Here is a 21,319-nt window from a genome sequence, read left to right on the forward strand (position 1 = left end):
GGGCTATTTCCAAGTGTTCAATACCTTTTCTGACAAGTCAAATCATCTTTCATTCATGAAAGTTCCTGATTCTTGATAACATTATTTATTCTTTAGAGAAATGCCTTCATCATCTTTATTTGACTTATGTATCAATACCATTTCATATCATATTTTCAGGCTAGTGCTCTAAATGTGCCTTATTTAATCTGTACTGAGATAAATATTAGAATTTCATAAGACAATGTATAGATGAATCTACATTTAGGTTATTTTGTTTCAGTCACTGGATATAATTTACCATATATCTAAAAGCATAATGGTATAAACAGGCTATTACAGAAGTTTAGAGATTATAAATATTTTGAGCACAAGTCTAAGACATTTTATGTTTTAATAAGTTCCCCATGTGCCTAATAAATTTAATAAATATGAATGCTACCAAGGAAGCCTTAAATATAATGGTAAGACTCACATCAAGCAAAGAAAACCCCAAATTAGTATCTTCTTATAATTTATGATATCTGTTAAGTAATTTGCATACCACCTAAAAGAGTGCTAAATGTACACCAAGGGAAGGCATAATATCATTATTAATGATATCAAATATATGCATACACAAATACAGTCTAGTATAATTCTTGACTATTCAATTATTTCTTTTATCATGGATAAAGGTAGCAAACATTCCCCCAGAGTTCACTTCTGAAAAGCAGTTCACCTATAAAACAAGATAAAAACAAAACAACAAAAACACTGACAAAATTTAAAGTACACATCTTTAATTTTTAACATTTTTATGACACATTTTTAAGATATGTATTTATTTTCATAATACCAGTTTAAAAATAATCACACAAGAATAAGCTTTTGTATGTCTGCCTATGTAAACTGCTCTATTTTAAATTTATCAGATTATAAATAAACCCCATAATGTGCAATGTGAACCAAACTGCAGCATAATGAGTACATTTGAAAGGCACAGAGTATTCTCATTGTTTCAGTAAAAGAAGAGTATTACTTATTAGAATGAAAAGCCTGGCCTGAAGTCATCCATTATTCAAAAATAATATAACATGAATTATTCACTGATTCTAAAACAACATATATTGTTAAAAAGCAAAGGTGACTAAATTAAACATGTGTTCCTGGACCTGTCATTTGATACTTTGCATTTCAGAAAAACTGGAAATAATGAGACCCACCAGCTGGAGGACCAAGTTGCCCAGAAGAGGTATAGGTTAAGATGCAAAATCAAAGCCACTTCTGAGGAACCTGGGATTTCCAGCACCAGTATCACAAAGTTGGACAAGATGGTATATTCCATGAAAGGCATATTAAAATGCAAATATGCCACCTAGATAAGACAAGGTATAAGGCAACTTGACAAAGAGTTATTTTAATGTAGAGTTTGCATCTCCAGACTTCTGTTAGGCCAATGTCTCATTAATATGCTGATTATTGAGACACAAAGTGATCTTAAAAAGACCAAATACAGCAGGTAGTGGTGGAGACTCAGCAGAGTCCATGTGTACTTAGAAAGTATGGGGCAGAGGGTGGGGAGACGCACTCAGGGCTACAGAGGGAACGCTGAAGACGGTATGGTCTGAAGGCCAGCTCTCTAAGGGTCAGCTGTGAAGTGAGGGTGCTAAAAGGTAGGACTTGAATGTAAGCCTAGAAAAGTTATAATTAGAGGACCAAATGATCCCCTTTCCCTCTGTCTACGTTTTCTTATAATCTACATGTTATGTCATTTTGCCCAAATGTTTGTATAAATTAAAATCTATAGATAGGTTAGCCTTTATCATACTGTCTCTAGTAGTTCTAATCTTCAGTGATTCTGAGCAACCCTTATTAGAACACAGAAAATGGGATGCACTTTAGGAATAACATGCAGAACTGAGAAATCATAGATGTTCTATGGGAACATCTGTCAAACAACATGATGTAGATGCCTCCAAGGACATGTGGTGCAGTGGTAAAGAATCCACTTGCCAAGCAGGAGACATGGGCTCGATCCCTGGGTCAGGAAGATCCTTTGGAGAAGGAAATGGCAACTCCACTATTATTGCCTGGAAAATTCCATGCACAGAGGAACCTGGAGGGCTACAGTCTATGGGGTCGCAGAGTCGAACACGATTTATTGACTAAACAACAGAGTTCAGAGAGAATTGTTTGAGGCTAAATATCCTCCAATTTCCTGTTTCTAGTCATGTGATTTCACTTGAGGAGAACTGATCAGAGTTGGGTTTTAACTTATTTTGCTCCTATTTTTCATATTAGAATAAGTCAAACAATATATTCAAACACTCAATATCTGGCCCTATTGTCAAATCTGGACAATATCAATTAATTCTGTTTAAATATAATTACAAAGAACAAGCTTGAAGAAATCCACTATTATTTATGAAATAAGCAGAAATTTTAGCTTATCCTTAGTAAAAATGACAAAAAGTGTAAAAAGAGCATCTACCCAACCAAAAGACACTCAATAAGCGTAGTTTCACATATGCAACTTTATACCTAAAAATTGAATTTTTAAGCCACCAGATATAAGTTGGACCAAAACAGAGAGTAAAGCTACCTAATGTATAAACAGTCAGATGTAGGTTTCTATACTGATGACAAAATGTTAATACATTTCCAAAAGGGAATGGGAAATGAGATTCTTGTGTTGAGGATCACAGAGCTGGCTGATCATTTTTAGATATAATAGAATATACACTGGGGGTTTTACAAATAAACCAACATTTCTCCTTAAAATTACTATAGAGTCTGAAGTTTCTGAAGATTATACACCTCCATTTTCCAGTGTAGAGTTGCCTCTGGGTAGCGTTGAAACTGCTGTCTGTTCTAACAGTCAACAACAGAAAGATGTCCAGAACTGTTCCCATTAGTATTTGGTCAAACCAGCAAATGGCATCAAATCGGATTTATTAAAGGAATCACCACTTCTCGTTCATACTATCCTATTAACCAATGTGACAGATGCTTTAACACAACTAACTGGGATAAAAATTGCAACCATTCTGTGCTCAGATGTTGAGACTCCAGGTCATGATGTTAAAGGAAAATGTAAACAGATACATTTTAGCAGTATATTTGCAAAAGCTTTTAAAGACTGCTATTGTGCTCAGGCTCATCATATTTACTAGATTAAATTCATTTACTTTGTGTATTCATCTCCACTGCCTCATCTCTGAAAGGACTGGACCACCAGCCAGAAGACCTTTTGTTATTCGTTCATAGGTAACACTTTGGCCCCATGTGCATTGATGTAGGTGAGCAGGATCTTGGCTCTCTGTTCTACCACGTCGATCAGCTTTTCGATGCCCTGTCTACCCCCCTGACTCTCCCAGTAGACTTTATCAAGAAACAGAGACTGAAGGAGTTTCTGCCGTAAGTGCTGGCTCTTCAAAACAGAAACTGCAGATTCGGGAAACCTGAAAAGAGAAAATGATATTTCATTCTTCGTAATTGCTTGGAAATACTATGCCCTGCCCAGTGGTTTGGCCAGTCATTAATCTGGTATAAATCATACTATCAGATAATACTTTGAGGATCAAAACATTTCTGTCAGTGTCTAGCTTATACTTCTCAATAATTATGTAATAGAAGAACAGATTTCAAAGGAACTGAGTTTTCTATACCACTGAGAATTTGACATACCAATGTCTTACTTAAGATCATTATATGTAGGCAGAGACAGGGACAGAATTAGCAAGAATTCTGATAATCTGGAAAAGTACTTTCCTCAAATTTAAACTCCATTGCACCCATAAGAAACCACTTTAATCTGTTGAGTAGAATCCTATCCTTTTAAGTGTCAACGTGAGATTATATGCAAGAAAATATGAGAAGTAAAAAAAATGCTGACAATTTCAGTAAATTACTCTTCCTGAAGCAGAGTTGCATGAATGAACTTAATGAGAAATTATACAAAATACATGTAGTGTAAAGAAAGAAGTCACACCAAAATGCCCAATTAAAGACTGAAATGCCTTTTGTTCAGATAATACTTCAAAAATTCTAAGAATCTGGAAACATTATATTAAACCAGAATATTAATTTGTTTTCAAATAAATTTAGCAAAACTCAAGTTTGAGGGCCAGGGTACTCCACAAGGAAGCACCTCTCTGGAAAACCTGAGGTCAATTTAGAGGGATCCTTGCTGAATTACCTAAAGAAGGGCATTATGATTTCTGCTCCTCATTTAGAAAGAATAAAGGAAGGGATACAGCACATACATTATCTAAAGGATTTAGTAAAATTTCTGGTTCAAAATTAAAAGCAACATTTTGCTGAATCTCCAATTTGGCCTCTCTCCCAGCTTTCATTAAAATGCTGATAAAAGTACAGTACAAATACTGGGGTTTAAGGGTAAATTTAGTAGTTCCTTAAAAACTAAAACAGAATATATATTTGTTCCAAGAGTACAGTTTGCCAAGAGCTTCAGTCCTCTAAGCATCTTTTCCAAATGTCAATGGATCAAGCTGGGGATGGCACTGAAGGGGCATGAATACAGCAGTCCATATGTTCCAGCATTTCTGATGCTGCCAAGAGACCAAAGGTCAAAAAGCTGGACGTGCTTAACGAGTCTGAGTAAGTGTGGAATTAAATAATGTTAATCAGATGCTCTGAGCACCCCAAAGACATGTCCTTCAGAGTTTAGTAACCATAGTATTAATTAAGCATTTTTGCTATAGGAAGTATTAATAATCCATGATTTATTAATTCTCTGGCCCTTGAACTAACTTAGCTCTGGCAAAATGTACAAGATGAAGCGCTGCATTCATGGATCTCTTTAGTGTCTAATCCTTTGCATAAAGGAAAATCAAAAAAATTACCTGACTCTGTGCTATGCTGCTTAATGGAAATATTCTATGCATAAATCTGGGTTAGTGAAATCTTCATTTTTGCTTCTGAATGTGGAAATTGCATATTCAAAGAAGATTTAACTTTAAACCCATTACTCCTTATAATGCATTTAGGGTTAAATCTCCTTTGAAAGCATAAGTAAAATGTTATTCATATTTTTATGAATGTATGAGAGAGATAGATTCTCCAGGCACTATTAATTCTAAGAGGAAATTCAGGGATTTAAGAAGACTCCATAATATCGACTTAGTAAGTGATGCCACTGGTATGTAAATTTTCCTACACACAAAATTTTCTCAGCTCAGACACTTAGCAGACACTTATATTTTACCTTCCATCCACAGAGATGTAAGAAATGGGTATTAACAGAGAAAGTCATGGCAAGAACTCATGAAAATGGATGCCCTGAAGCTCATTAACTCTAGCATTGGAAATACATAAAATTCCCCATTACCTAATTCATGATGCTAGGAAGAATTATTGAAATATGCTTCAGAGTTTTGTTAACAAGAAAAATAGTAACAGCAGAAATGCCATGAGTTACTGCAGAAAAATGGCTGGACTTGGGATTGGAGGACCTGGGTTCTACTCTCAATTTTAGACTTGCTTATGTGTCCCCAGCAATCACTCAACTTCACAAGGCTGGTGGACTGTCTCACTAGAGCACCCTCCTATTTTCAAGTCTCAGACACACACCCCAGTTTCTTAGTGACCCTGATCTCTGACCAAGGCTGAAAGACAATGAAGGGAATTTCCCTGGTGGTGCAGTGGATAGGAATCCACCTGCCAATTCAGGGGATGCAGGTTTGATCACTGATCCCGGAAAATCCCACATGCCATGGGCAACTAAGTCCACGGACCACAACTACTGATTCCACACTCTATACCCTGCAAGCCACAACTACTGAGCCTGTGCTCCACAACAAATAACCCTCATTCACTGTAACTAGAGAAAGTCCACGTGCAGCAATGGAGACCCAGTGCAGCCAAAAATTAATTAATCAATTAAGAAAAAAGAAAGAAAGACAATGAATGGGTGCTTATGAAGGGGAGTCTGAAATGTAGCTTCAGTTCCCATGTTTGGGGATGCATATCTCAGACTCTACAGTGAGGTCCCTGCCACTATGGAGCATCTTAGTTTCCTTTATTTCCAAATACTTCTTGAGTGTAAGCTCAAGATACTTGTCCCCATAATCTATGTCTACAGAAGGATTTCCAAATACTCAGAAACTCTCTTACCTGAATTGAACAGCCATTATTCTTGGCTACTGTGTTCTACTCAGCAGGTTGCCTCTAACTTCCCACGTGTTTATCAAAGTCACTGAGTTTATTCTGCCCTGGGACATCCTGCCTTGTCAGTATTTGAATGTCTGTTGGTTCCCCCATCCTGCACCCTGTAACGGAGCCCCTGTGACCTGCTCACCTCCACCAGGCTAGTTCCTATTCCAGAGATGCCTGCATGCTTCCAACCTCATCCCACCTGGATTTTCACACTGAGGGCCAAGCAATATGATGCCTGTGAAAGGCAGCGGGACCTCTGTAGGTTGCACAGGTTAGTTACAGGGAAACCTGGCTGCACCCTTTTTCTACTTCCCTTGGGTTTGATTCCCTTCTCTGGGCCTTCATTCCCAGATTCTCTTTAAGGGTTAAATTGATCAGACATAGGATATGAGTCTTCTCAAACCTTACTACGTATTAATAGAAAGGCAAAATCCTGCAGATGTTACTATATCAGGAAACTTACTCTCTGATGCCTTCTAAGAGTTTGAAGTTCAAGTTATCTTCACTTCTGTCAAAGAAACCCTTGTTATCTATAAAAACCAAGCGTCTTGGGTCCTGCTTTCGCTGAACAATGTGGGCTAGAACCACGGCATCCTGGTTGTCGCATTTTGAACTCTGTCCACTCTGTACACAGGCATCTTCCTTCCGAGGTCGGAACCCACAGCAATTGGTATCCAGGCGGTTATAAATCTGAAAGGGAAGACAAAAACAAAATCCAAGATACTGAGTAAAAACAAAACTTGGGAAAGTTAGATTTCCAAACAACAAGTACTTTCCAAGTGGCTGACTTGCCAGAATTTAATTGGGGCCAGGTTTGTTTAATTAACTGTCAGAATAAGTCCAAATTTCATATCCTTCTGACCCAGCTCCATTAACAGCTCCATAGGCAGATCATCCAAACTAAGCATCTCCACCCTTCACATTCAGAGTTCCCACTGACATCATATGTCGATGTGTGGCCAGAAGAATCTCTGATGATACTTGGAACAGAAGATACGAATCACTGTACTTGGATACATCCAGAAAATCTGGGCTATCTCAGTGGCTCCAAAAGTTTACTGCATTCCCTAACTCTCTCTGGATTTCAGTATTACAGTATAAAACTCCAAGTTACTGAGAACAAACCTATGGGAAAGATGTGATATCCGACAATGATAGCCCAGTGATAATGGAGCGCAAAGTTAGATTCTAAATGAATGAGCAGAACACTTTGGTTTATTGGGGTTTATTGTGGGAGTAGGGCGACCACCCTACAGAGGGCAGACATTAACTAGGAAAGGGAGAATTGGGTTACTTCCATATCTTTTTGGCAAGGGAAAAAATAATGTTTATTAATCATGGTAAATTAAAGCCTAGGCTAAGTAGTTAGATAAACTTAAACTCAAGTTTCTTCTTTGCAGTTCCGCAAACTTGTATAGCTCCCTTTACAATACTGAGTCTCAAATTTAATTATCTGTATATCAGGAATCATACTATTAGCCTTGTACTTTTGGTGGGTTAAGGACACAAAAGTGTCTGGATACAATCCAGCCTGACCCAGGCATCTAGAAGATACTCAAAAAATGAAAACTGCCATTACTATTGTTGAGACACACATGTACACATTGTATGAAATGATTGAGAAAAAAACAAGCTTCTGAAACAAAAGGTAGTTTCTCCATTTCAGTGAAGGAAAACTGAGCTTCAGAGAGGTTAAATATTGTACTCTGCATAGAATTTTAGTAAGTAGCAAAGTTAAGATTCAGACGCAGTTGTGTTTGTCTTCGAAATGCCACATTTCCCCCTAATACACCACATTGAATAGTTTGTCTAGTCGAAGATTGTATGTATGCTCAAGATTCAAAAGATGGCTTGACACAGATTGTCTTTATTTTTTAATTATTTGGTAGTACCACTCAGCACGTGGGATCTTAATTCCCCGACCAGGGATTAAACCTCTGTCTCCTGCATTGAAGCACAGAGCCGTAACTACTGGACCACTAGGGAAGTCCCCAAGCTGTCATTTCTATTCTTTTGTCATTTTAAGTCTTTTATTCTTTTATTTACTAAACTCCCATCTCTTCTCTTCCTCCTGTTTTTTTGCAGACCCTATAGGGCTGGTCACTCTAGGTCGTCAGTTGCTAAGACAGAAAAGCAGAAACAGTAGTACCAAAATTGAGCCTCCGTTGCAAAAATCCTGCATTGATTCATCCAACAAATGTTTATGTAATATCTTCTACCACCCAGCAGTGGGCCAGGCACTGAGGCAAATGTCACCCAGGGCCAGCACCCCACCCAAACCAGCACTACTTCCAGAGGGAAATTAATCAGTTTAGTTTTGCCTCGCTAACACAGCAAACCCACGACCAGACAAATGACCCTCCTCTCTGCTTTCTGCAGGTAAGCGGACTTTGCATCAAAAAGCATACTTTGGGAAGCAGTGGTTATATGAGAAGTTAGTGTAAGCCAATTTTCTATGAAATTTATATAAAAGCAGTCACATGGGATGAGGTGCTCCATGAGCCACCAGCCTCTTGGACAGTTCAGAGGGTATGGTGCTGGTCAAGAAACAGTGTACAGATCAGGGGACCTTGGCAGAACTAGCTTCAGGCAAGCTGATCTGTGGGGTCATGGGCCTAACCAGGGGTTTATCCAAAAATGTCACACTGCTGTCTCCAGGGCACATAAGCTCCCAGGCCTGGTTGAATGTTTCCCAAAAATGAGCAAGAGAGTCCCAACCACACCACTGTGGTTAAATGAAAAAAGGGTAAGTTGGAAACTACTAGAAAAATGAAAAATGAATTTACTCCTTTCTCCTCAGTTGATTCCTTTTATGTATTATCTTGACAGATTTGAATATAAGGGAAATCAAATGATATGAAGAGGTGGTATGTGCTTGCCAGTTATTCAAGTCACCATTAAGGGGTCAGGGAGAATGTAAAAAATACCTCTTCAGGGAGCTGATTCTCATTCAACGTCCCTTTTTTATATATACAGTAGCTAATAATTCTCAAAGAGTCTCTATACCCTATTCCCATCATCATTGTATGCTTTTATCCAATTATAATGACATTATATATGGGAGAAATCTTAATCTTATTTCACTTTGGCTACAACATTAAGGTGTGTTGTGTTGGATGAGCGTGTTTAGAGCTTTACTTGTAAAGACACATCTACCAACCAGTTCTTAAACGGTGCTCTGAACCCTAAGCTCTTTCTTCATTGTTGATTTCTAGTAGCGGGAAAGGGCCAAAACAAATAGCAGCATTTCTGTTGTCACTACAACAAAGCCAGGGATATCACATATAATATTGTTTGATAACAAGCAATTTAGCATCTAGGCCCTAACCTCCAGTACTCTATAAATATTATATCTTTCTGTTTTTAGACTACAAGAAAGCATTAAGGGTTAGAGGTGAGACAGAGCAACTTAGAGCATCCTTTTAAAATTACTATTGGCTATCTATTTTACACATCGTGATGTATTAGTTTGATGCAGAAGTAATTGCAGTTTTACATTGTCGAACTTTGCCATTCGATGTTGGAATACATTCTTAAACAAATGTGGTTATGTTATACATCATTTTAATGCACATTTCTTGCTTTATTTATTTTGTTAATGACTTATTACTTGCTGTTTATTTTATTCTTATTTTAAACTACAGAAATGGTGTTAGACACAAAGCAAATTCGAGTGACTTTTTTATTCAAGTTCAAAATGGGTCATAAAGCAGCAGAGACAACTTGTAACATCAACAGTGCATTTGGCCCAGGAACTGCTAACGACTCTACAGTGCAGTGAGTCAAGAAGTAGGTCAAGAAGTTTTGCAAAGGAGACAAGAGCCTTTAAGATGAGAGTGAAATGACCGGTTATCGGAAGTTGACAAGGACCAGTTGAAAGCAATCATTGAAGCTGATCCTCTTACAACTACAGAAGAAGTTACCGAAGAACTCAACAGAGACCATTCTATAGTCATTGGGCATTTGAAGCAAATTGGAAAGGTGAAAAAGCTTCATAAGCGGGTGCTTCATGAGTTGATCGCAAATCAAAACAATTGTTGTTTTGAAGTATCTCTTCTTCAAGTGCTCGGGCCTGGTGCACTGGGAAGACCCAGAGGAATCGGGTGGAGAGGGAGGTGGGAGGGGGGATCGGGATGGGGAATACGTGTAACTCTATGGCTTATTCATATCAATGTATGACAAAACCCACTGAGATGTTGTGAAGTAATTAGCCTCCAACTAATAAAAAAATAAATAAATAAATGTACTACTTTTGTTATGATAAAAAAAAAATGAAGTGTCTCTTCTTTTATTCTATGCAACAACAATGAATGATTTCTTGATTGGAGTGTGACATGAGACGAAAAGCGGATTCCATAAAACAACTAGTGGATGACCAGCTTAGTGGTTGGACTGACAAGAAGCTCCAAAGCACTTCCCAAAGCCAAACTTGTACTAAAAAAAGTCATGGTCACTCTTTGGTGGTCTGCTGCCGGTCTGACCCAATACAGCTTTCTGCATCTTGGTAAAATAATTAAATCTGAGAAGTATGCCCAGCAACTTGATGAGATGCACTGGAAGCTGCAATGCCTGCAGCCAGCATTGGTCAACAGAAAGTGCCCGTTTCTTCACAACACCACCAACCTGGATGTTGCACAACCAATGTTTTAAAAGTTCAATGAATTGGGTTACGAAGTTTTGCCTCATCTGCCATAGTCACCTGACCTCTCGCCAACTTACTACCAATTCTTCAAGCATCTCAACAACTTTTTGCAAAGAAAATGCTCCCACAACTAGCAGGAAACAGAAAATGCTTTCCAAGACTCCGTGGAATCTGGAAGCATGAATTTTTACACTACAGGAATAAGCAAACTTATTTCCAGTTGGCAAAAATGTATTGAGTGTAATGGTTCCTATTTGATAAATAAAGATGTGTTTGAGCCTAGTGATAATGATTTAAAATTCGCGGTCCAAAATTGCTGTTACTTTGGTACCAACCTAATACATGTTTCAAAGCTAGTCTCTCAAGTCATCCCACTCTCTTCTTCCCTTGCTGTGTCCACAAGCCCATTCTCTACATCTGCATCTCTATTCTTGCCTTGCAAATAGGTTCACCAGTACCATTTTTCTAGATTCCATATATATGCCTTAACATATATTTATTTTTATCTTTCTGAGTTACTTCACTCTGTGTGATGGGCTCTAGGTCCATCTTTTTACTGCCTTCCCAACGTGAGATTGTTTCCAATGGTGTATGTTTTTTCCCCCCAACAGTGTATTTTAAAAGCATTTTGTCTGATCCAATTTGAATCATTCAACAGTCTATGATGATTTCACCACTTCCCTGTCAGACTGCTGTGCCCTTCAAGTCTCACAGGCCCTGTTATTGAAAGTAGGTGTGTTATTTCAGCCTAACTTCTCTTCCAAAAATGTTTATCACTCCTTTTATTCAGATAATGCATGTACTTGGTGAGTATATCACCACTTTTCAAATGGTGTGTGTGTGTGTGTGTGTATGTGTGTGTGTGTGTGTGTACACATACAGAGAATGACACTGTAAGGCTTCAAATAATTGCTTTACTTTGTTTTTCTTAGCCTCCCCTATAGTAAACTATGTCTTTGTTTACTGGCCTTGTCTCCTAAGGGCCTAAACAGCTCTTAAATACCACTCCCTAGGTCTTCCCAGAATTGTGTTTATGGGCTCTCTTTCAAATTGACATTCAATATATCCAAAATAATCTGACCACAAAATCATTATCCACTCCTTTAAATTAAGTGTCATTTTGCTTGGCATTTAATTCAGTTATATCTTGAATATATTTCTGCTTACTTTGAGTAGAGTTCACCTCCTTTTTAAGACCTAACAAAACATATTCTAGACATCTATGTATCCATAATATGGTTTTAATATATTCACTTGTCTAGAGCACACAGCAAAACAATCATTTCATTTAACTATCACATGATCAAAATTGCGGGAAGAAAGATCAATAACCTCAGGTATGCAGATGATACTACCCTTAAGGGAGAAAGCAAAGAGGAACTAAAGTACCTCTTGATGAGGGTGAAAGAGGAAAAAACTGGCTGAAAACTCAACATTCAAAAACTAAGATCATGGCATCTGGTCCCATCACTTCATGGCAAATAGATGGAGAAACAATGGAAACAGTGAGAGACTTTATTTTCTTGGACTTCAAAATCACTGTGGACAGTGAATTCAGCCATGAAATTAAAAGTCACTTACTCCTTGGAAGAAAAGGAGTATAACAAACCTATAACAAACCTAGATAGCACACTAAAAAGCAGAGACATTACTTTGCCAACAAAGGTCTGTATTGTCAAACCTATGGTTTTTCCAGTAGTCATGTATGGATGTGAGAGTTGGACCATAAAGACGGTTGAGCACCGATGAACTGATGCTTTTGAACTGTGGTGTTGGAGAAGACTCTTGAGAGTCCTTTGCACTGCAAGGAGATCAAAACAGTCTATCATAAAGGGAATCAGTCCTGAATATTCATTGGAAGGACTGATGCTGAAGCTGAAGCTCCAATACTTTGGCCATCTGACGCGAAGAACTGACTCATTTGAAAAGACCCTGATGCTGGGAGGGATTGTGGACTAGAGGAGAAGGGGATGACAGAGGACGAGATGGTTGGATGGCATTACTGATGTGATGGACATGAGTGTGAGCAAGCTCCAGGAGATGGTGAAAGACAGGGAAGTCTGGCCTACTGCAGTCCATGGGATCACAAAGAGTCGGACATGACGGAGCAACTGAACAACAATCACATGATCAAGCACCACGGTTACCAACTTCCTGTCTATGTTTTTAGATAATAATCCTACAAAAAAGCCAGTTTGGGAGGAAATCTTGTTGTTTAAGCAGTTACATGTTGATCACCATTGCAGCAGCTTGTTCAAATTCATATCTTCTTACTCCTTAAAACAAGGAAAGTCTTTTGCAAAATTGATCTTCTGAAGGAATCTGAAGATTCATGACAATCATTATTTTCCATAAAATTACTCTTTCCTCTTTTAGAAAAATATATATTTTCAGTATTTACCTAATTAAAATTATACTCAGAAAATTCAAGTGTTCCAGCCAAATACTTTGTTGGTGGGGGTATTTTTAGATATTTGGCCTTTCTGAAGTTTCTTCTAATCCCATTTTCCTTTTGGTGGTGTAAGTTTTGTCTGTAAGAAAAAGTATCTATGAGTGACTCAAGCTATGTGTGCAGAGTCCAAACAAGGAAGTCTTAGCTGCCCTGACTAGCTCTCTAAGACCCAGAAGAAATCTGCAGAAATCCAGTCACTTCCCAGGCTTCTGCATCCCACCCATCCTAGCTGTGTCTTCAAAATGTGGGTCTGTCAGTACAATTGTGGGAGTTTCTTATCTCTATTTCCTCAAAGTAAAACAGTTAAATGACTGATTTAATTGTGTGAACAAAGACAATTAAAATAGTCCAAACATGTTAATATTAATAATGAAAAACATAATAGCATTAATTGATTGAGTGTTTTGTATGTGCCAGGCATTATACACTTAAATCTTTACATAGATTATTCAATCTTCATAGCAACCTTAAGACCTAGGTGCTACCAAGAGTCCCATTTTATAAATGAGGACATTGCTGTGCAGACAAGCTAGCTGATGACTCAGGGTCCCTCAGCTCATACATGATGAAATTCAGGATTCTAAAGCAGATGTCCACCCCTTCAAAGTGCATCTCTTATCTACCCTGAGTGTATCTCCCAGGGACAGCCTTCAAAGGTGGTGCTATAGAAAGACAAGTGTGTTTGTATAGAAGGTTAAATGATCCTACTTGCAATAATCACTGGTCACAAGGTTTCTGCAGAAACACAATGAACTTCAATGAAAAGTTCAGGCAAAATTCATGTAGAAGAGGATATTACAGTTGGGATTTAAGAGATAGGTAGTATTAGCTAAAAAACAGGCAAAGGCATGAAGGTAGGAAATCAAAAGACATTTTAGAGAACCTGAGGGTATGTTAGATGGTCACTTCTCAAATGATCTACAGTGAAAAACCTGGTATTTTTGTCTTTTCCCTCCCCAGGCTTCACATTCCATGTTGACTGTTGCTTTGTTAAAAGACAATAAAATAGATATTATCATATTAACTGAAATAAGACAGAGAAAGACAAATACCATCTGATGCCACTGATACATGGAATGAAAAAAATTATATAAATGAACTTATTTACAAAAGAGAAACAGACTCACAGACATAGAAAAAAAAGCTTATGGTTACTGAAAGGTAAAGGTGGAGGGATAAATTAAGAGCTTGAGATTTACATATAATCACTACTATACATAAAACATAACCAACAAGGGCCTACTGTTCAGTATAGAGAATTATATTCAATATCTTGTAAGGACCTATAATAGGAAAAGAATCTAAAATACATACATATCTATATCTAAAACACATACATATCTATATATGTATAACTGAATCACTTTGCTCTACACCTGAAATTAACACAACATTGTCAATTAACTATACTTCAATAAATAAATAAATGAACATCATCACTCATAGTTAGAAGTGCTTCCATTAGATTCATCTAATCATCTCAAGAACTCAGGGAACAAGAGCTTCATAAAGACCCTATTATGATAAATATTCTTACAAATGTATTCACTGTCCTTCTAATGAAACTTTTTTTAAAAAAAAGAATACAATAAAATAAAACAAAATAATTTATTACAAGAGAAATGAAATTTTAAAAGATACAAAATACCAACCAAATATCTTGTTAGATTCAACAGACAAAACCACTCTACCAAAGGGATATCAAAGTTTCTAGATGGTCATCTGCAGTGTTTGCCCTTCTCTCTCCGCGAATGGGTCTGGACTGACCAGGTGCCTGACCACACCTGGAGTAGCACAGTCTGAGCCCATTTCCTGCAGGTAAAGGGGGCATGAAGCCAAGGACTCGGAGCTGGAGCGGACAAAGGGCCTGGTGCCTACAGCGAAAGCTGAGAAATGGATGTATCTGCAGGCTCCACCACCACCTTCTCCCACAAGGCTGGAAGAGGAGAAGGCAGGGAGCAGGCCATCAGGAGACATCAGAAGAACAGGAACCGAAGGGAACCAAGGCCAGATGTGCTCAGAAGCTGGAGAGACTAAAATGAAGAGATACTCTCGAACAGAGATGAGAAACTCTCCGATCCAAAAACTTCTTTCAGTCAATTATTTTAGGTAATGTTATCACCCTATTTTTCTACCTGTCTTTCCTCACTTATTTGAAGGTTTGAGTGAGCACATGTGTGGTGTCTGCCTCTGGTCTGTTAAGTCAATACCTCAAGCTTCTCATCATCTCTTTTCAAATTATTTCTTTTAAAAATGCCACCTTTTCGGGGGAGAGAGATAAATTGGAAATTGGGGATTAAAATATAACATTACAAGATATAAAATAGATAAACAACAAGAGAACACAGGGAACTATAGTCAAAATTTTTTAATAGCCTATAATGGTAATATGAAAAAGAACATACGTGTAAATGCTCAGTCGCTTCAGTCATGTCTGACTCTCTGTGACCCATGGACTGTAACACCTCAGGCTCCTCTGTCCACCGAATTCTCCAGGCAAAAATACAGGAGTGGGTTGTCATGCCCTCCTCCAGGGGATTTTCCGGACCCAGGGATCAAACTCGCATTTCCTGTGTCTCCTGCATTGCAGGCAGATTTTTTTACTGCTGAGCAACCAGGGAAGCCCCGAAAAAGAACATATATATATATGTGTGTATATATATATATATATATATATATATATGACATATATATAAAGCTGAATCACTTGGTCATACACCTGAATCATTATAAATCAAGTATACTTAAAATTTAATGTTAAAAATTATAAATAAATAGAATAAAAATTAAAAACTGCAATTTTACAAAGAAAACTGCATTTTTAGAGAGAAAGTTTAAATTGTGCAATAAAATATGTAAAGTGTTAGCACAGTAACTCATCCAACGCTTGGCACAGAGCAGGCACTTGATAAAATTTTATTGTTAAGAGAATTTTCCTGATGGTTGGTATCCCCTTTGAATCTGGCTATTTACAAAGCTCTTCCAAACACCCTTCTTTAGAAAGAGTCAAGTAAATAAAATCATGCTGGCAGAGTAAGACATGGGTCTTTTAAAAACAGCATCCAGTATTAACGAGTGGGGAAAGATGGGCAGGGAGCAAAGAACAGAGCTGCTTGTGCTCATCATCCACTCCTGGTTGGCGTCTCTATGTGGGTTCAATGTCACTATTGGACCAGAAGTCTCACATTCCGCAGGGAGTCCGCATGACATCCTGCTTGTAAGAGACATTTGATAAACACTTGACAAGAAGATGTGACAGAGGTAACAACAGGACTGTAATTTGCAGTTTTCTGGAAAATTCCTTTGAATTTCAGTGATCTCATTTGACATCTCATTTGTCTTTAGAAAATGCATGAGAATCACTAACATTATCATCCCCACCCAAGAAAGAGAGAAACACAAACAGATGGGCTTATTTATTCATCAGCTAATAACTCACATTGGGAAATCCCTGTACTTGGGTTTGTCTTGATGTCGATCAATACATGGTTGCCATGTCATCAGTGGAGCCATATTTGGATCCCTGTGGTCTAATGGATGTGTGGACTTCTACCAGATCATAGAGAAGGGCAACTTCAAACAAACCCCACGGCCCCCACAGTACCTGTGATCACAGACCTGGCCTGATACCTTAGGAACTCGACAAAGCAAAAACAAAAGCAGAGGTTCTCACCAGCCTGCATCTGTCTTGCTGAGGAACTCTCACCTCAGAAAAGAATAGGTTTCATTTTTGTTCTGTGTTACCATGGCAACAGGTAGCCTGTTAAATGAGTATGCATGCAAATGCCCAGCAGAGCAGCTTATGAACAATGAGGAAAGTAAAAATCATTTACAGTACATATATCTAACTATGGACATGAGTTCCCCTGTGCCTTGGCCTCTGTAAACAGGCTTTACACCACCTATAATCCAGAGCTCCACATTGAACAATAACAATCATTGAGTACCAGTTCAAGACAGACTCTCCAGTTTACGTCCCATTGCTGAACCATAAGTAAAGACATAATAGTATTTTTTATATATAGAACGTTCAGTCGGGTTGGACCCTTTGTGACCCCATGGACTGTAGCCCACCAGGCTTCTCCGTCCATGGGATTCTCCAGGCAAGAATACTGGAGTGGATTGCCATTTCCTTCTCCAGGGGATCTTCCTGACCCAGGGATTGAACCCAGGTCTCCCGCATTGTAGGCAGATGCTTTAACCTCTGAGCCACCAGGGAAGCCTATTCTTTTTTTAATTTTTTATATATAAGTAAAGCTATTTTTAACACTACAATATATTTGGATCTGTTTCTATAGATAGAATAATTTTGTTTGTTTGTTTTTGTTTTGACCATGCCACATTGCACATGGGATCTTAGTTCCCAGACCAGGGAGGGAACCCATGCCCCCTGCAGTGGAAGCACTGAGTCTTAGTCACTGGGCCTCTAGGGAAGTCTCGACAGATGTAATATTTTGAATTCATGTAACTCTGAATAAATACCAGAAATCAAACATCATCCTGCCACAGAAAGACTCTGGAAAGAGTCACCAGGGAAGTGACAATCTATTTTTAAAGAAAAGAAAATTCACATTCTGTAATCTGCAAAAGCAGGGCTGCATGAAAATAGCCTCTATCAAAGGCACACCCACCTTCCTGTAAAGATTTCTAAAGAGCACTTGGACCAAGAGAAACAATAATTTTTACATTTTATCAAGTTCTCATTTATAGAATGGATTTATATGAAGCAAATAAATTTAAAACAGCAATAAAATAACCTTAATTATAAGTACTGTTTCTTAAAAATGCTGTTTTTCCAATGAACTGAGACAGCATTTTTCATGATTTAACATTAAATAGGGTTGCCCGGTAATTTTAAAACGATGTACATTTACATCTCAGGGCAGCGACATTAAAAGCTTTTGCTTTGCTCAACTTGACATGCATTCACTTTTAGCATTTTTATGAAATTTCTATCAGTTTTATTGTACCCTATCATGTAGTATTTTAACACAAGGATAGTCACAAAAATAAGTAAAAATAAACTAAATGACTGCACTAAAACATAATTCTGATTGTGGTGACACAACTACTTTGCTTGACCAAACTTTAGTTAGTCTCCTGAATTCTCCTAAGCCTATCGGTACACTTCCTTATAAAATTAACTTTTAGCAAGAACCTTGAAAAGTCCTTACTCTCGGAGTTACCTGATCACACTTAATAGCTAACCTGGGTCCTCAGCTTCCACCATCCTCAAGGTGAGGTCTTGTCACCTGTCTTTAGCAAGAATCTGGTCAGGCCACTTTACCTGGAACTCCCCTTCCCCCTGTTTGCTCTTAGCCCTTGTCTTTCCCATGACCCCTCCTCTGCTCCTTGGCTATAAATCCCCACCTGCACTGCTGCATGGAGCCCCATCTTTCTCCCTGTCTCCCTGTCAAATCCCATCGCAGTGATCCCTACACCTGTCTCGATGGTCCTGGATAAAGTCTCATTCACCATCTTTAACAAGCACCATGAAATATTCTTTCTTTTACAATGATTAACACAACTTAATGTAATATATCCTAAAGATATTGAAATTCATTATTCATGGAAACTGGCTCTCTTATAAAAAGTTAATTCTGCTAGACTGATTATTCTTTGGCTATTTAAAAATAAATATTGCTTGAGGGTAGGATGGTGGTTGCCAGGGGCTGTTGAGTGGGTCAAAGGAAACACACTTTCAGTTAGAAGATGGATAATTTCTGTCTACAGCCATACCATCGTGAACACACCCAATCGCGTCTGATCTTGGAAACTAAGCAGGGTCGGGCCTGGTTAGTCTTTGGATGGGAGGAGCTGGATGAGTCCTGAGGATCAGATTATATTTAACAACAGTGTATTGTACACTTGAAATGTGCTAACAGAGTAGATCTTACACATTCTCAACATATACATACACAAAGGTTAACTCTGTGAGGTGATGAATCTGTTAATTAGCTTGACTGTGGTAAATATTTCATAATGTATATATAAATCACATCTCCAAATCACAACATTGTACACTTTAAGTATATTCAATTGTATTTCTCAATTATACCTCAATAAAGCTAGAAGGGAAAAATCAGAAAAGTGAAAAATGAATTCTGCTTTAATATATTAAACTTTAAAAAAGATTATTTTTACACATATGTATAGAATTTCCTGTTTGAAAATGGATTTGTTTTTATGCTCCCTGGGTTGGCAAAAAGCTATAAAATAAAGCCCTTTATGTAGCTTGGAAATAAAATCCAAGGCTACCGCCACGGCAATTTGTATCATACAGTTTCTAATTATTAAAATAACCCAAAAGTTTGGTGGTGGTGGTATAGTCGCTTAACCATGTCCGACTCTTGCGACCCCATGGAGCATAGCCCGCCAGGCTCCTCTGCCCATGGGATTTCAGTTATACACACATATGTGTTCTCAGTCATTCAGTCACGTTTGACTCTTTATGGGCCAATGGACTGTACCCCGCTAGGCTCCTCTGTCCATGGGATTTCCCAGGTAAGCATAGTGGAGTGCTATTTCCTTCTCCAAGGGATCTTCTTGACCCAGGAATTGAACCTGGGTCTCCTGCATTGCAGGCAGATTCTTTACCAACTGAGCCAAAGGTATCATTTTTTTTCTCTCATATTAGCAAATAAAGAAAAAATCTCAATGAAGCTAAGGAACCTGCCCAAGGAGACACAGCTATGAATGATGTGGGTTTCTACCAAATTCTACCTCTTCCACACTGCCCCCAGTGTAGAGAAGACAAGATTCCTGTTTTCTGGGAGATTCCAATCCATCATCTCTAAGTGTGATTCACTGTACATCCTCCACATTGACCACACCAGGTTTTGTGCATTGTACATACTCTAAGTAAAGTCTGTGGGGGAAAATGAAGGAACGGATGCTGGTTCCTATTGAAGTCTGTCTGATGGAGATACTAAACTACTAAAAGACCTCTTATCAGGCCGGACCTCCATGTCTTCCTCTATCCAGTGTTGTGTAAAAAGCTCAGAGTCTTAAAATCAAAATCAAAGAATATTAGAATTACAAAAATGTAATGACGTTGAAGTTTTTAGAGCCTATACAAGCAAATAATTGCATGCGTGTGTGCTCAGTCATGTCCAACTCTTTGCCACCCCATGGACAATAGCCCACCAGGTTCCTCTGTCTATGCAATTGTCCAGGCAAGAATACTGGAGTGGGTTGCCATTTCCTCCTCCAGGGGATCTTCCCAACCCAGGATCAAACCCGAGTCTGCTTCATTGCAGGCAGATTATTTACACTGAGCCACAGAGGAAGTCCATACAGGCAAAGTTAAGTTTATTTCAGAAAAATTACCCTAGAGCCACAGTGCTCCAACTTTTTTATTTTAGAACATTTTGACATTTTTAAAAGGATGGGAGCCTCAAAAGCCTCTTTGATGTGGTTATCTACCATATAGAAATTAAAACTGAAAAAAATTGAATAGCTATGCATTAACTCATTGAAAAATAACAGATATACTTGTTACACATTAACAATTTTACAAGAAATTGCTACACTTTCTAAAAATAATAAGAGAAATGGAATTGTTCTCACAAGTTAAAATAGTTTTTTTTTTTTTTATTTTTTTTTTTTTATTTTTTTTTTTTTATTTTTTTTTTTTTAAAATAGTTTTAAAGGAAAAACTCTGCAGTGAGCTCAGCCCCTGATTCAAACAACTGAATAAGCAGTTTTCCTCAAAACAACCACTGCACTGTGAGAAGCAGTAGAAGTGCTTTATATACACTTTCCATTTTGTTACCCAGAATATTCAAAAGGTGTACACCTAAGGGTTAAGACTTAAAAACATCATCAACATATAAACATTGCTTCATCAAGGACTTTCTTGATTGAATCAGGCATGTATTCCATGTGTCTTTTCACATGAGTCCATTGGCCATAGAGAGCAGTTTGACCCTTGGGAGGTTCTGGTGCCAGCTTTGATTCATCCTAAGGCACCAACAGATTCACCCCATGATTGCAAATTTTGTAAACATCATTAAAAAAAAGCAAAACCTCTTTCAGTGTTATTATAGAAATAGTTGTGACCTCACGGTCACAACTTGAAAGGGCCA

General features: G+C 38.0%; 1 protein-coding gene across 2 annotated transcripts in view; it reads right to left on the reverse strand.

Moving 5' to 3' along the window:
• Nucleotides 1-744: 744 nt before the first annotated feature.
• GASK1B (golgi associated kinase 1B) overlaps nt 745-21,319 on the reverse strand; it is a 65,968-nt gene continuing 45,393 nt past the window's right edge. For both annotated transcript variants that reach the window (XM_043902291.1, XM_043902290.1), the window contains exons 4-5: nt 6,602-6,828; nt 745-3,422 (exon numbers count right to left, since the gene is read on the reverse strand). In XM_043902291.1, coding sequence (XP_043758226.1) covers nt 3,215-3,422; nt 6,602-6,828 — 435 coding nt within the window. In that variant the 3' untranslated portion in view covers nt 745-3,214. The remainder of the gene's footprint in view (nt 3,423-6,601; nt 6,829-21,319) is intronic.

This window comes from Cervus elaphus, chromosome 5 (assembly GCF_910594005.1).
Source record: "Cervus elaphus chromosome 5, mCerEla1.1, whole genome shotgun sequence".
NCBI lineage: Eukaryota > Metazoa > Chordata > Mammalia > Artiodactyla > Cervidae > Cervus > Cervus elaphus.